We start from the raw sequence: 17,673 nt of genomic DNA, 5'->3' as shown, positions 1-17,673 counted from the left end.
ATTTCTCTATTTTCTTCCTCTCTGCATTGTTGGGAAGGGCCGTAACTATACATTTCACTATTCGTTTACACTTGTTGTTTACGAAGCATGTGACAAATAACATTTGATGTGTTGATGTCATTTCACAGGATTTGTTTTTGGACAGAAGCCAATTATCGGATGTAGCCAAATATATTATTCATCAATTGTTTTAAGCATTAAATGACCTGGTATGATGGTGCATTGATCAGTTATACAGTTGAAAGATGTTATTTGTGTGTTTACCCAAAGTCTAACTTTAAGTAGTAATTCATGTCCTCTACTGTATGTTCAATTTATATATATTATCATATCATCAGCTTCATCGACTGAGTAAGGCCTCACACACTAGCGATGCTTTCCATGCAGAGTTAACGGATGAGTATGCACTGTGTTTTGAGTGTTGGTAGTGCATTGTTTAATGCAACCTCATGAAACTGATGCGTCAACCACTCGCCCCTTCACCATTGAAATACACTGAATTGTCTCCGTCAATTTATGCTGCGTTGCTCAGTGTGAAAGAGCCTTAAGACCATATATTTGTAGGAAAGGAGCCATAATGAGCCATGATTTTACATATCAGGTACCTTTGCCATGCCCTGTGTGTGGAGTAACACTACCAAGTAATATTAAAAGTCATCCTTGAGTAAGTAACCACTCGCTCCGGTACATTTAACTCCTTGATTGAAAGAGGGGAAATTATGATCCTGTGTTTCGTTTTTTTGAGGTTAGCGTGCTCTGCCGGCACAGTATTTGACACATTTTGACAGTAGATGGTGCTATTTTGAGGTTTTACTGTCCACTAGCAGCTGTGTTTGGTGTGAAGGACATTTTTTAAATAAACACTTTATAAATATGTTTATTTAAAATTAAATATATACAGTTTTGCTGTGATTTCATGTACAAAACAATCATAAAAATTGCAATAATTTAATAATAAAAACAAAAGATGGAGTAAATTTTACACAAAGGAGCAATGACAGGAGTAAAACTTAAGACATAGTCCAACCAACATAACTGGTTCTTTGTTGATAATGTTGAAACAGTTTAAACGGTTTAATTTAATCAGAATCTAGAAAAGTACCATAGCTGCATTTAAACAATGCTGCACTGAAATGGTCTGGTGAAACCATTTGTGACTGGTGTAGCCTCAGAACGAGTACAGAGTTAAATTCTAACAGGCAGTTGTACAATTTTCTAACCAATTTCCAGTAGTTCACATACCTGTTCTGTAGAAAGATGTGAATATAATGTACCATTTTACTGGAGATGGTGAAAGTGTGATGATTTAGGACATTTACATCTGGTGTCGGTGCACACAAAATGTACGCACTCTAAAAATAAACACTAAGATAATGTAAGCAACACTAAAGATTACGCTAACACAGCCATGGAGCATTAAGCACTTATGCTCATGAACACCATTGTAATACAACTGGGGCCATATTAGCAACTATTTTTTTTCCTCATGAAGAAAGTACTGATATGCACTAACAAGGTCACCTGGTATCCATATCGGATCCATGCTGTGTTCAGCACATTGGAAACAACGTTCAAGAGTCAGAATGTAGAGGAGTGTGGATTCAATATGGATAGCAGGCAAATAACAAAATGAAAGGTAACATGTCAGACTCAACTGAATTTAGTCTTACAGTATGACTGATCTTCTGGGAAGGGGAAAAAAACACTAGTTGTGAGTAAATGGTATGGGCATCCTTAATATTGCACAACACTTATATAATATGCAGAGTAAGGTTTTTGTGCGGGGGGGAGCAATTGCTGTGGATGAACACGGAGGAAAACAGTGAACACTGACATTGCTGCCTCCTTGTCTCATGACTAACCTTATGCTAAGGGAGCGTCACGTGTTAACCTTGACCGCCCACATGAGTTACATTTCAGGCATTCACACCAGCACGAGCCCCCAAGAGTAAATACAGGCAGCAAGGCCATGTCCTGGACAATGCAGAGTGGGTTGCTACTGATGGGCACTTTTCCAATGTTTACATGGCAAATACGAAAGGTCTCTCAAAAGGGAGACAGTAAATAAAAAGGGAGGAGAGATTACGTGAGAAAATGAATATTGTGACTGGGGAAATTCCTTACGAAGACCGATTCAACATTCAAAAGAGGCAAGGGACCATAACATTTTTACAAAAGAATTACAGAGAAAAAGCCATGAGACAAAGTGAGAGAGTTAAAAAAAAGAAAAAATGTACACTAGGAAACCAGACTCTAAACTCAAGGTGGTTCTGTGCCGTGGCGCAGAACTAGCGTGTAAGAACGCGTCGCATGAATACAATGAAGGGGGCACTTATGGATATCCCACCTTTTGGCTGAACTGTCTAATGGAACACTAATCCCTATTTTGCACGCAAGTCTACTCTGCATTGGTTCAAAAAAAGACTTCAAGGTTTCACTTTCCAGGTTGGATTTAATTGGTTCAGGAAGTTCTCAAAATGTTATTCATGTTCAGAATTTGACCCCTAAAAGATGCAGTCAAACAAACATCAATCTCAGACATTAAAAGTAAACATGGGTTTCACTTAGTGAAACAAAGAAATGATAAGAAAACAAAGGGAGTGGGAAAATTGCACGCAAACCCACTCAACCTCTTCAAGGACAAGGGCTTGGCTCAGGTGGTCAACATTGATCTTCATTGAAATGGTTTTTACACTGCACTCATCAGTTGATGAAATTGTGCAATGAGAGACATTTACGCCAGTATGCAATTAAAGTGGGCCAATGCACAATTGAAATGGTTGCAAAGCAGTCAACCCACCACTGTTTTGGAAAAAAGCTGAGGGAGGGGGCTGTAGAAATGTAACCACTCTTAAATTCATAGACAGAGCTATGGATACAAGGACGAACCATCCATGATATAACATAGTTTTAACCATGTTTTGAGGCTAAAGTGTTTGTTTACATTTACTGTTTACAAACACTAGAGTAAAACAAGTTAGTGATGGGGTACGACAGCTGTTATAGTTATATTCTTCAAGAATCAATGAGTATGCACTGTGTACAAAACATGCTCTTTCAATGACAGACTGACAAGGTGAAAGCAGGGGAAAGCCATGATCCCTTATTGAAGTCACCTGTTAAATCCACTTCAATCAGTGTAGATGAAGGGAGGAGACACGTTCAAGAAAGACTTTTAAGCCTCGAGACAATTGAGACACGGATTGTGTGTGTGTGCTCCATTCAGAGGACGAATGGGCAAGACAAAATATTTAAGTGCCTTTGAACCGTGTATGGTAGTAGGTGCCAAGCGCACCGGTTTGAGTGTGTCAAGAACTGCAACGCTGCTGGGTTTCAACAGTTTCCCATGTGTATCAAGAATGGTCCACCATCCAGCCAACTTGACAACTGTGGGAAGCATTGGAGTCAACATGGGCCAGCATCCCTGTGGAATGCTTTCGACAGCTTGTAGTGCCCCGACGAATTGAGGCTGTTCTGAGAGCAAAAAAGGGGTGCAACTCAATATTGGGAAGATGTTCCTAATGTTTTGTACACTCAGTGTATATCATTAATGTATAAGTCCAAAAATGTATGTAGCAACTGTGGATTGCCCCTTTAACAAAAGGGCTGCTTTTTCCTTCATTGTATAAATATTACAAAAAAACACCAATATGGTGAATATAAATCAAAGAAGCCAGGAGCAATCCTCTGAAAAATGTATTCACCCTTGCTATTTCCTATTAACCTTTGAGCAAAAGACTAAGGCATCATCTCAAATTGATTGAAAAACTCAATCTTGTTTCAAACAAATGCAAGACGACCATATCTTCTGAAAACAGTAGTGAATTAATGTAGGACAACTTTATCTATACGTCCATAGGTGTCACTCCATTTAGTCTATAACCAGAAGGAGTTAATAAGTTCATAAACTCATTGTTTAAAGTAGACACTCAACCAACCAGAGGTTGGCACATTATTTGATCGTTTGAGGGAAGACTGATCGTCTTTTTTAATCACTCTGGTGCAATTTTCAAAAGCATCTATTACACTTTCAAAATTCTTGGCACAAAAATCTAAACATTTCATAAAAATGTCTGTTTCAAAACTAAGTGCATTTACAAACAAATTCACAGTCACTTGTCCACTCCAAGTATCTGCTTTTCATTACTTTTTATATGATTTTCTTGTAATTTCTTAATTTAACTATAACCGAATTAACATGCTCAAAACTGAAGACTACTGAAACAAAATTGTATAGTGCCTAGTTACTACATTGTCCATTGTCATCCTTCATCAGCCACTATTCTTCAATACGATTTATTATTCCTTCGATTCAGCACTTCAAAAATATCCGTTTTGAAAATGGTATAATGTATTTTCTGCTATTGGATTAAATGTTAGTTAAAATGACTAAACGGTGAGCCTGTTATTATCTGATGTATTGGTGACTAAGCAAAATGTTCTCATGGTATCTGAGAAAAAATTGCATGAAAGACTCCAGGACTCGGAGATGAAAGATGTGTTCAACTCCAATGAAAGGTTTTTAAGATGAGACACGGGCAATATACCACTTACATCTGAAAGAATGCACCAGAGTGATAGACATAAAACCTGTAATGTTCATTTCACAGTCTTTCATTTTAACAGAATATTAAAAGATTTCTCCTTCATTAGATCAAAGTTCAACGAGAATGTGGCTATGCCTTAAATTGTTAAAAAAAAAATGTGTCATAGCAATGACATGAAGGATTATTCCATGTCTAGTTCAGTCCAGTTCAGTTCCTCAGGACTCTGTGTTGTCCTCCTTTGAATATTCCTCCACAAGCTTCTCATAAGAGTGGTCATGTTCTGATCCATCGCTGGTGAACACGGACTCTTCTGATTCAGAGCCCTGCTCCTCTTTGGAGTCAGTCTCTACATTTTCGTCGCACGTGGTGATTGACAGCTTGGCTTTAGCATCGTCATCCTCATCCTCCAGGTTGTTGTTAAGGACGTTCTCCTCATCAATAAAAGTGATGTTCGCATTCTGGAAGATCAGGGACTGGTACTCTTTGGAGTCCCACAGCCGTCGGCCACCCATACTGCAGCCTCCACCACCGCCCAGGCTGCCAACTCCGCTCTCCTGGTCCACCTCTTTGTCCAGTTGGTTCTCGTACATCCTCTCCTGGTCCCCGTCCAAATCACCCTCCCCATGGTCCTCTGTGAGCAGCATCCCATTTTCCGAGCCCAGGAGGTAGTTCTTGGACTTCGAGAAGGCCACGGTGACTCGGTCACTGAAGCTGTAGCGCCGCTTCTGCCGCGGTGAACGGTCCAGGCTGAGGATAGTGTTGCCGTTGCAGGTAACCGTGTCAATGCAGCTCTGGGAGCGGTTCGCCTCCTTGGCCTTGTTACTGGCATCATTACTGTCACAGTGGTCCCCGCCACCATCTTTCTTGACACCAATCTGTTTGATGAGGTCGTTGTAGCCTTCCTGCTTCTTGGACAGGAAGCTGAAGATGTTGACGTCGTTGGCGGTGGGCGGCAGGTGGAGGGCCTTGTGGCTCTCCTTGTAGTGCCTCAGCTCGTCAAGGGAGAGCTTGCGCCGCTTGCGTCGTTTCTTCAGAGCCTTGTGGGCCTCCACGACCATGCGCACCTTCCAGTTGAAAAACAGGGAGAGCCAGGCCAGACCCAGGTAAATCCACACCTCCACAAAGTAACGGTACAGAGTTGGGTAGTCTGCATTTGGATCCACGCCTGAATAAAGAAAAGCAGGAAGGGAAAGTTTGAGTATGTACAAATGTCAATGTCCAATTTTTCGAAAAAGGTACACTGCCGTTCAAAAGTCTGGGGTCACTTAGAAACGTCCATTTTTTTGTCCATTAACCTGTTAGGGCTAGGGGGCAGCATTTGCACGTCTGGATAAAAAAAATGTACCCGATTTAATCTGGTTACTAATCCTACCCAGTAACTAGAATATGCATATACTTATTATATATGGATAGAAAACACTCTAAAGTTTCTAAAACTGTTTGAATGGTGTCTGTGAGTATAACAGAACTCATTTGGCAGGCAAAACCCTGAGACATTTTCTGACAGGAAGTGGATACCTGATGTGTTGTATTACCTTTAAACCTATGCCATTGAAAAACACAGGGGCTGAGGAATATTTTGGCACTTCCTATTGCTTCCACTAGATGTCACCAGCCTTTACAAAGTGTTTTGAGTCTTCTGGAGGGAGATCTGACCGAACAAGAGCCATGGAACGATGATGTCCCATTAGACACCTGGCGCGCGAGTTCATGTTGGGTACCCTCGTTCCAATACGTTATAAAAGAGTATGCATTCGTCCACCTTGAATATTATTCATGTTCTGGTTAAAAAGGCCCTAATGATTTATGCTATACAACGTTTGACATGTTTGAACGAACGTAAATATATTTTTTTCCCTCGTTCATGACGAGAAGTCCGGCTGGCTTAGATCATGTGCTAACAAGACGGAGATTTTTGGACATAAATGATGAGCTTTTTTGAACAAAACTACATTCGTTATGGACCTGTGATACCTGGAAGTGACATCTGATGAAGAGAATCAAAGGTAATGGATTATTTACATAGTATTTTCGATTTTAGATCTCCCCAACATGACGTCTAGTCTGTATCGCAACGCGTATTTTTCTGGGCGCAGTGCTCAGATTATTGCAAAGTGTGATTTCCCAGTAAGGTTATTTTTAAATCTGGCAAGTTGATTGCGTTCAAGAGATGTAAATCTATAATTCTTTAAATGACAATATAATATTTTACCAATGTTTTCTAATTTTAATTATTTAATTTGTGACGCTGACTTGACTGCCGGTTATTGGAGGGAAACGATTTCCTCAACATCAATGCCATAGTAAAACGCTGTTTTTGGATATAAATATGAACTTGATAGAACTAAAAATGCATGCATTGTCTAACATAATGTCCTAGGAGTGTCATCTGATGGAGATTGTAAAAGGTTAGTGCATCATTTTAGCTGGTTTTATGGTTTTGGTGACCCTGTCTTTGAATTGACAAAACATTACACACAACTCTTGTAAATGTACTGTCCTAACATACTCTAAATGTATGCTTTCGCCGTAAAACCTTTTTGAAATCGTAAAACGTGGTTAGATTAAGGAGATGTTTATCTTTCAAAGGGTGTAAAATAGTTGTATGTTTGAAAAATTTGAATTTTGACATTTATTTGGATTCAAATTTGCCGCTCTTGAAATGCACCTGCTGTTGATGGAGTGCACCACGGGTGGCACGCTAGCGTCCCACCTAGCCCATAGAGGTTAAAATAACATCAAATTGATCGGAAATACAGTGTAGGCATTGTTAATGTTGTAAATTACTATTGTAGCTAGAAAAGGCAGATCTTTTAAAGGAATATCTACAGTTGAAGTCGGAAGTTTACATACACTTAGATTGGGAGTCATTAAAACTCGTTTTTCAACCCCTCCACAAATTTCTTGTTAACAAACTATAGTTTTGGCAAGTCAGTTAGGACATCTACTTTGTGCATGACAAGTAATTTTTCCAACAATTGTTTACAGACTGATTATTTGACTTATAATTCACAATTCCAGTGGGTCAGAAGTTTACATACACTAAGTTGACCGTGCCTTTAAACAGCTTAGAAAATTACAGAAAATGATGCCATGGCTATAGATGCTTCTGATAGGCTAATTGACATAATTTGAGTCAATTGGAGGTGTACCTGTGGATGTATTTCAAGGCATACCTTCAAACTCAGTGCCTCTTCGCTTGACATCATAGGAAAATCAAAAGAAATCAGCCAAGACCTCAGAAAAAATTGTACACCTCCACAAGTCTGGTTCATCCTTGGGAGCAATTTCCAAATGCCTGAAGGTACCAAGTTCATCTGTACAAACAATAGTACGCAAGTATAAACACCATGGGACCACGCAGCCGTCATACCGCTCAGGAAGGAGACACGTTCTGTAACCTAGAGATGAACGTACTTTGGCATGAAAAGTGCACAAAAGTATCTATATCCACAGTAAAATGAGTCCTATATCGACATAACCTGAAAGGCTGCTCAGCAAGGAAGAAGGCACTGCTCCAAAACCGCCATAAAAAAGCCAGACTATGGTTTGCAACTGCACATGGGCCCAAATATCGTACTTTTTGGAGAAATGTCCTCTGATCTGATTAAATAAAAATAGAACTGTTTGGCCATAATGACCATCGTTATGCTTGGAGGAAAAAGGGGGAGGCTTGCAAGCCGAAGAACACCATCCCAACCGTGAAGCACGGGGGTGGCAGCATCATGTTGTGGGGGTGCTTTGCTGCAGGAGGGCCTGGTGCACTTCACAAAATAGATGGCTTCAAGAGGTAGGAAAATTATGTGGATATATTGAAGCAACATCTCAAGACATCAGTCAGGAAGTTAAAGCTTGGTTGCAAATAGGTCTTCCAAATGGACAATGACCCCAAGCATACTTCCAAAGTTGTGGCAAAATGGCTTAAGGACAACAAAATCAAGGTATTGGAGTGGCCATGACAAAGCTCTGACCTCAATCCTATAGAAAATGTGTGTGCAGAACTGAGAAAGCGTGTGCGAGCAAGGAGGCCTACAAACCTGACTCAGTTATACCAGCTCTGTCAGGAGGAATGGGCCAAAATTCACCCAACTTATTGTGGGAAACTTGTGGAAGACTACCTGAAACGTTTGACCCAAGTTAAACAATATAAAGGCAATGCTACCAAATACTAATTGAGTGTATGTAAACTTCAGACCCACTAGGAATGTGATGAAAAAAATAAAAGCTGAAATAAATCATTTCTCTCTACTATTATTCTGACATTTCACATTCCTAAAATAAAGTGGTGATCCAAACTGACCTAAGACAGGGACATTTTACTAGGATTAAATGTCAGGAATTGTGAAAACCTGAGTTTAAATGTATTTGGCTAAGGTGTATGTAAACTTCCGACTTCAACTGTACATAAGCGTACAGAAGCCCATTATCAGCAACCATCACTCCTGTGTTCCAATGGCATGTTGTGTTAGCTAATCCAAGTTTATCATTTTAGAAGGCTAATTGATCATCAGAAAACCCTTTTGCAATTATGTTAGCATAGCTGAAAACTGTTGTGCTAATTAAAGAAGTAATACAACTGGCCTTATTTAGACTAGTGGAGTATCTGGAGCATTAGCATTTGTGGGTTCGATTACAGGCTCAAAATGGCCAGAAACAAAGACCTTTCTTCTGAAACTCGTCAGTCTATTCTTATTCTGAGAAATGAAGGCTATTCCATGCGAGAAATTGCCAAGAAACTGACAATCTAGTGCAACGCTGTGTACTACTCCCTTCACAGAACAGAGCAAACTGTCTCTAACCAGAATAGAAAGCGGAGTGGGAGGCCCCGGTGCACAACTGAGCAAGAGGACAAGTACATCAGAGTGGCTAGTTTGAGAAACAGATGCCTCACAAGTCCTCAACTGGCAGCTTCATTAAATAATACCCGCAAAACACCAGTCTCAACGTCAACAGTGAAGAGGCGATTCCAGAATGCTGGCCTTCTAGGCAGAGTTCCTCTGTCCAGTGTGTGTGTTCTTTTGCCCATCTTAATCTTTTATTTTTATTGGCCAGTCTGAGATATGGCTTTTTCTTTTCAACTCCGCAACTCTTGTTTGGTTAATTTTTTTAGGCGAGCAGTCGCAAATAGATATTTTTTATGGCACGTAACACCAGTCTGATTTGCACCCGTCTCAGTGGACTAATCCATTGAGGAGGCCTTGGGGATGCCACGGTCCAATAAGAAGTGAAATGAGCTAAGATCTATAAGGCACATCTCTCTCAGGAATACACACTCTCCCACCATTTCATGCACATTCATTGTTTCATAAATTAATTGTGTGAATCATTTGCCCTTTACATGTTTGTCAATCAATTCCCCATTACATACTGTATATCACCAGTTGTAGCTTACATTGACCGTTAATTCCCATTAATAAACTATGTTTGTTTGGTTACCGTAAATTCTGTTAATGCATTCCATATATATTAATATTAGTCGATTACCGTTCTCATATTGTCGGGACACTTTTGCAGAGCTCACAACATATGCAACACTTGAGAAAAAAATACAAATAATAATAATTTTTAAAAAAGGAAAAAAATCTAATAAATATGAAAAAATATAAAATATGTATGAATTCACTACTGTAAATCGCTCTGGATAAGAGCGTCTGCTAAATGACTAAAATGTAAAAAATGTAAATGTTTATTTCATTAAATTTTCCGAGTTGTCAATTTATTCATTGTGTTTTGTTTGGAGCGCTCCTGTCAATGTTAAGGACACGCGCCTGATTACGCATATAGAAGTAGGCATAGGCTACCTGGCCTGTGAGCAAATGTAGGCCTATAAACTGTCTTAACTTTGGAGCTTCAAAGTCATTTTTTCTTCACCTCAAAACAGGAAGTAAATGAAGTATGTTTTTAGAATCCATTGAGAATGACAATAGCTTGTTAATGTATTAGAAAATATTTACAGCTCTCCCCCTTTTGATAACCACTCGGCATGAAAGGGAAAAATGTAATGCTCTGATCGAGTGGAAACTTCAGGAAACACCTGATTACTTTTAATCCCTTGCAGAAATAGCCTACAGTTTTGTCTGTCCCGAGCTCACTGGCGCAAGAAACTCTTGAGGGCCCAGAATATTTTATACAGTGTTGCAAATCAGGCCGGACACAGTTGATAGTTGATACAATGTTTAAAGTTTGTTACAAACAGGCAATGTGTAGCCAATGGGATTTTACAGGATATTTATTTTTAATCATGATATTTTCTACCTGCAGACCGCAATGTTTTTATTTTTTGGCTTTATGTAGGCAATTTTTTTTACATAGTTGGCAATTGCAATAGAAGTTACTTTTAGATTTGTATCATTTTCATTTAGATAGCATTTCAATTAACCACATGACAATGCTTTCTGAGATCCAAAGACATGAATTAAATGAAACTGTTCCACGAAAACGTGCATATAAAATTCAGAACTGGCCCTTTCCTGTTTCAGCATGACAATTTTCCTGTGTTCCTGTCCATACAGAAATAGTTTGTCGAGATCGGTGTAGATAAACTTGACTGGCCTGCACAAAGCCCTGAACTCAACCCCATCGAACACCTTTGGGATGAATTGGAATGACGACCTCGACCTAATCGCCCAACATCAGTGCTCGACCTCACTAATGCTCGTGGCTGAATGGAAGCAAGTCCCCGCAGCAATGTTCCAACATCTAGTGGAAAGCCTTCTCAGAAGAGTGGAGGCTATTATAGCAGCAAAGGAGATAGCAACTCCAGATTAATGCCCATGATTTAGGAATGAGATGTTCAACGTGCAGGTGTATAGTTGATTTTATTGAAACACATAGGGTGTGTCTATATGTGGAAAAATACACGTTTAAAAATGTAGACCAATTGATTGGTCGAAAGAAAATACTATTTCGACCAATTTTTTGGGTGGCGGGGACAGTCCTAATGCGAGTAGACTGCTGACTGGCCTCTATGAGGTAATTTTTTGAAATGGTCCGTTTGAGATACAAGTTTGAGTTGGGGTTTAAGTGTTTTCTCTCCAATTTATGCTTTGGCCACAAATACGAGTATAGGACGAGTCAACAACATTATTTTTTGTATGCGTTAACAGAATATAAACTTTTAAAAGTGAGATTATCACTTCACAGTTTTATTAAGCACATTTCTGAGGAAGTGGGAACATTGTTGCATGAGAACTACTTTACCATATTGGGTAAAAAGGTATGATGAAAATAAGAAGTACCTTTACAAAATACAAGTTGGCAATAAATGTATCACTTGCAAAATGCAAGGACAAATACCCATAAACATGCAAGAGCTTGATAATGCAAGGGGAGGATGAGCTTACCTGCTACAAGGTCACCAAAGCCAATCGTGGTCAAGGTGACAAAGGAAAAGTACAAGCCCTCCACATAGGTCCAACCCTCTTGAGACATAAATACAAATGGGGGGATGACCAGGTGGACCAGTACACCCCAAAGGACAAAGATGGCTGTGCAAGTGAACTGGGCCTTTCGCTGAAAAACAAAAAAATAATGCAAAAACCGATGAAGTGAGTCAAATGCAGCTGAAACACATTCACTTATTTCCCTCTGATCATTTTAACTTAGACAAAGACAAGTTGGATGAAAAATATTTATAAGACAAAAAGTATCTTTCTTACCAGTGAAACCCCTCTCTTGGTTAGGTACTGACCCAGGTGCTTGGCCCTGCCTCCAAAGAACTTCCCCAGCTCACTGATCCAGGTAAGACAGAGTGGCACCCCGAAGAGCCCATAGAAGATGCAGAACACCCGTCCTGCTGACGTTTTGGGGGCAATGTTGCCATAACCTGTCAGAGCAAGAAAGGATAGGAAGGGGTTAATAGTAGTATTCAAAATCAACAGCATTCAAACCTTAACACTTCTTTGTTTTGACCAATTCAGATAACAAATTCTACCAAAAGAAAGCACATTTCATAACCACAGTTTATAAAATATTTTTCAGTGATGAGAAATGATAGAGACTTGGCAAGGCTGAATAAACATGTCAAATAATCAGAAAACAACCTGTTGGCATTCAGAGTACCAAAATAAGATAAATTACTCTGCTGACAAACTAAACCAACAATAAAGACCAGTTCTTTAATCTGGTTTTTCTTTACCCGATCCCATTTTATCTGTACCATACATTTAGATTATACAGACATGGACTAAAAGGGAAAGCAGTCCACCCTAAAGGAGAGTTTATCCCATTAGAGTAAAGTTAAGCAGATAATTACTGAAAGATATTGAAATAAGATCCACAAATCCTTGCACAATAAATTATTATGGAATATATTCCTGACTTGTTGCATCAGTTAAGTTATTCCCTTTTCTCCTGACTATAAACCACAATTACATAAGCTCCATGTGACACTCTCAGGACAGTTTGCCTACCTATAGTTGTGATGACAGTAGCAGCAAAGATGACAGCATTGGGCCAGTTCCAGTTGTTGAAAGTCTTGCTGCCAGTGATGGTGACACCTTGTCCGGCAGCATCTGAAACCACCTGGGGACAAAAACAGCAGTGTGGCAGTTAGGGAATTGAAGGCAAAACTGGGATGCATGCAATTTCTCTCGTTATAAACAGGCCCATTTCCCATACCACATCCTTCCTGTGAGCCGTTGATTTTATCTCCAGATGCACTGATGATCCAATGATTGCAGATGCACTGATGAGCCAATGATCAAAGCGCCTTATACCACCCACCACTGCGACCTGTATGCACTCGTCGGCTGGCCCTCGCTACATAATCGTCGCCAGACCCACTGGCTCCAGGTCATCTATAAGTCTATGCTAAGTAAAGCTCCGCCTTATCTCAGCACACTGGTCACGATAACAACACCCAGCAGGTGTAACCACGCGCTCCAGCAGGTACATCTCACTGGTCATCCCCAAAGCCAACACCTGCTTTGGCCGCCTTTCCTTCCAGTTCTCCGTTGCCAGTGACTGGAACGAATTGCAAAAATCGCTGAAGCTGGAGACTTACATTTCCCTCACTAACTTTAAACATCAGCTATCTGAGCAGCTAACTGATTGCTGCAGCTGTACATAGTCAATATGTAAATAGCCCACCCAATCTACCTACCTCATCCCCATATTGTTTTTATTTACTTTGCTGCTCTTTTGCACACGAGTATCACTACTTACACACCATCATCTGCTCATCTATCACTCGTGTTAATCTGCAAAATTGTAATTACTTTGCTACTATGGCCTATTTATTGCCTTACCTCCTCATGCCATTTGCACACACTGTATGTAGACCTTCTTTTTTTACCTATTGTGTTATTGACTGTACGCTTGTTTATTCCATGTGTAACTCTGTGTTGTTGTTTCTGTCGCACTGCATTGCTTTATCTTGGCCAGGTCGCAGTTGTAAATGAGAACTTGTTATCAACTAGCTTAACTGGTTAAATAAAGGTTACAGTGAGGGGAAAAAAGTATTTGTTCACCTGCTGATTTTGTACATTTGCCCACTGACAAAGAAATGATCAGTCTATCATTTTAATGGTAGATTTCTTTGAACAGTGAGAGACAGAAAAACAACAAAAAAATCCAGAAAAACGCACGTCAAAAATGTTATAAATTGATTTGCATTTTAATGAGGGAAATAAGTATTTGACCCCCTCTCAATCAGAAAGATTTCTGGCTCCCAGGTGTCTTTTATACAGGTAACGAGCTGAGATTAAGAGCACACTCTTAAAGGGAGTGCTCCTAATCTCAGTTTGTTACCTGTAGAAAAGACACCTGTCCACAGAAGCAATCAATCAATCAGATTCCAAACTCTCCACCATGCCCAAGAACAAAGAGATCTCCAAGGATGTCAGGGACAAGATTGTAGACCTATACAAGGCTGGAATGGGCTACAAGACCATCGCCAAGCAGCTTGGTGAGAAGGTGACAACAGTTTGTGCGATTATTCGCAAATGTAAGAAACACAAAAGAACTGTCAATCTCCCTCGGCCTGGGGCTCCATGCAAGATCTCACCTCGTGGAGCTTCAAAGATCATGAGAACGGTGAGGAATCAGCCCAGAACTACACGGGAGGATCTTGTCAATGATCTCAAGGCAGTTGGGACCATAGTCACCAAGAAAACAATTGGTAACACTACGCCGTGAAGGACTGAAATCCTGCAGCGCCCACAAGGTCCCCCTGCTCAAGAAAGCACATATACATGCCCGTCTGAAGTTTGAGAATGAACATCTGAATGATTCAGAGGACAACTGGGTGAAAGTGTTGTGGTCAGATGAGACCAAAATGGAGATCTTTGGCATCAACTCAACTCGCCGTGTTTGGAGGAAGGAATGCTGCCTATGACCCCAAGAACACCATCCCCACCGTCAAACATGGAGGTGGAAACATTATGCTTTGGGGGTGTTTTTCTGCTAAGGGGACAGGGCAACTTCACCGCATCAAAGGGACGATGGACGGGGCCTGTACCGTCAAATCTTGGGTGAGAACCTCCTTCCCTCAGCCAGGGCATTGAAAATGTGTCATGGATGGGTATTCCAGCATGACAATGACCCAAAACACATGGCCAAGGCAACAAAGGAGTAGCTCAAGAAGAAGCACATTAAGGTCCTGGAGTGGCCTAACCAGTCTCCAGACCTTAATCCCATAGAAAATCTGTGGAGGGAGCTGAAGGTTCGAGTTGCCAAACGTCAGCCTCGAAACCTTAATGACTTGGAGAAGATCTGCAAAGAGGAGTGGGACAAAATCCATCCTGAGATATGTGCAAACCTGGTGGCCAACTACAAGAAACGTCTGACCTCTGTGATTGCCAACAAGGGTTTTGCCACCAAGTACTAAGTCATGTTTTGCAGAGGGGTCAAATGCTTATTGCCCTCATTAAAATGCAAATCAATTTAAAGCATTTTTGACATGCGTTTTTCTGGATTTTTTTGTTGTTATCCTGTATCACTGTTCAAATAAACCTACCATTAAAATTATAGACTGATCATTTCTTTGTCAGTGGGCAAACGTACAAAATCAGCAGGGGATCAAATACTTTTTTCCCTCACTGTAAATAAAAAATAAAAGAATTGCACTCAAGGACGCTAGAGGCCCATTCCTAACCTGAAGGGTTTACAATAAAAAAAATACTGCATATGCTGGTGGAGTGACATAGGAAGATGAGTACTTTTTGTCCATAAACAACCATTATGCAATTACATAATCAACGACAAAAAGGACCAATTGGGTTAACACAGTCATCTTTCCAGACGATTAACGGCTGGTCAAAATCACAGCCTCTATCATTTTTTACTTTTTTTTTATTTCACCTTTATTTAACCAGGTAGGCCAGTTGAGAACAAGTTCTCATTTACAATTGCGACCTGGCCAAGATAAAGAAAAGCAGTGCGACAAAAACAATACAGAGTTACACATGGGATAAACAATAGTACAGTCAATAACACAATAGAAAAATCTGCATATAGTGTGTGCAAATGAAGTAAGGAGGTAAGGCAATAAATAGGCCAATAGTGGGAAAGTAATTTGAACTGAACAAAGGTTTTGGCCTTACCATAATGTCTATGGATTTAGAGATGGGAAGTCAGTAAGGCAATAGCAGCGTTTAGTTTTGGTTTAAGTTGGGAGCGTAAGTAGAGAACTAATGTAGAAAATGGAGGGAAACAGTCTCAGGATTGTGTGAACTCTTCCAAAATGTAGTTTTACATGTCTAAGAGTTTCCCAGGCCCACCCACATACCCAGATACCCACCCACATACCCAGAAACTAGGTCATGCTTTTTACCAAACTGCAGTGACGACTTCGTGTATGAATTTTCCTTCACTTATACATAACTAAGCATTCGTCCTCTGACATACTAAGTATGCAGGCCTTTTCAGGAATTGCAGCTGGTGCAAACACAAAAAAAAGAACCAAACAAAACCTGTAAATGGGAGATGAGCGAGTTTCCAAGGAGGACCTAAATAATCATTACAAGTTTAAAGTTTTATAAGTGGTATGTACAGGATACCCATGGCTCAGGCACCGTTTTGAGTAGATGTCCTGGATGTCCAGTCTCAGTGATGCACTAGGCCATCTTCACCACCAGCTGGAGGGACTTGCGGTCGTTTGATGGAGCAATTCCCACACCAGGCCATGACGCAACCGGTCAGGACGTTCTCGATGGTGCAGCGGTAGTTTTTGGACAGGACCCGGGGTGGCATGCCAAATTCTGCCACCTTAGGAAGTAGAGACGCTGTTGCGCCTTCTTAACAAAAGTGGTGCTGTTGATCCATGTCAAGTCCTCGGTGATGTGGACACATAGGAACTTAAAACTGCCAACTCTCTACTGCATCCTGCAGTCAACAATCAACTTCTTTGCTTTGTTGACATTGAGGTAAAGGTTGTTGTCCTCGCACCACAATGCCAGTTCACTTACCTCCTCCCTAAAGGTTGACTTGTTGTTGTTGGTTATCAGGCCTAGAACCGTGGTGTCATCAGCAATCTTGATGTCGTCAGCAAACTCCCCGTTTACCCAGTCATGGGTAAAAAGGGAGTACAGCAGAGGGCTAAGGACACACCCCTGGGGGGACCGTATGTTAAGAGTCAGTGTGGAGGTGATGTTGTTGCCAATCCTCACAGCCTGTGGTCTGCCCATCAGGAAGTACAGGATCCAGTTGTGAGGATCCTCACATAGGTGATCCTCTTGTTCAGATTTGTTAGGGCTATGTGAATAACGATAGAAATGGCATCTTCTGTGGATCTGTTGGAGCGGTAGGTATATTGGAGTGGGTCCAGTGTGCCTGGCATGCTGGCCATAACCAGCCAGTTGAAGCACTTCATGATGACCGGGCGATAGTCATTTGGGCATGTCACCTTGTTTTTCTTGGGCACTGGGCCGATGAAGGTCTTCTTGAAGCAGGTGGGGGACTACAGCCTGGGACAGGTTGAAGATTTCTAAGATGCCTGCCAGCTGGTCAGCACTCACTCGGGGGACGTGGCCAGTGATGCCATCTGGGCCGGCGGCTTTGTGAGACTTCACTTGAGAGTTTTCCTCATGTCAGCTTTGGAGAGCGAAAGCACCTGATCGTCCGGACAAGCGAGACTCTTCCTGGTTAGCTCGGTATTGTCTGCCTTGAAATGCGCATAGAATGTGTT

General features: G+C 40.8%; 1 protein-coding gene across 1 annotated transcript in view; it reads right to left on the bottom strand.

The window, feature by feature from the left end:
- Nucleotides 1-861: 861 nt before the first annotated feature.
- The window catches only part of kcnk5a (potassium channel, subfamily K, member 5a), an 87,554-nt gene continuing 70,742 nt past the window's right edge, over nt 862-17,673 (bottom strand). The window contains exons 2-5 of the mRNA XM_014126181.2: nt 12,959-13,070; nt 12,206-12,372; nt 11,891-12,059; nt 862-5,712 (exon numbers count right to left, since the gene is read on the bottom strand). Of these exons, the coding sequence (XP_013981656.1) occupies nt 4,763-5,712; nt 11,891-12,059; nt 12,206-12,372; nt 12,959-13,070 (1,398 nt within the window). The 3' untranslated portion in view covers nt 862-4,762. The remainder of the gene's footprint in view (nt 5,713-11,890; nt 12,060-12,205; nt 12,373-12,958; nt 13,071-17,673) is intronic.

The sequence above is a fragment of the Salmo salar genome, chromosome ssa11 (genome assembly GCF_905237065.1).
Source record: "Salmo salar chromosome ssa11, Ssal_v3.1, whole genome shotgun sequence".
Taxonomy (NCBI): Eukaryota; Metazoa; Chordata; class Actinopteri; order Salmoniformes; family Salmonidae; genus Salmo; species Salmo salar.
The sequence above is the reverse complement of the archived record's forward strand: the minus strand, read 5'-3'. Positions and strand labels throughout refer to the sequence as shown.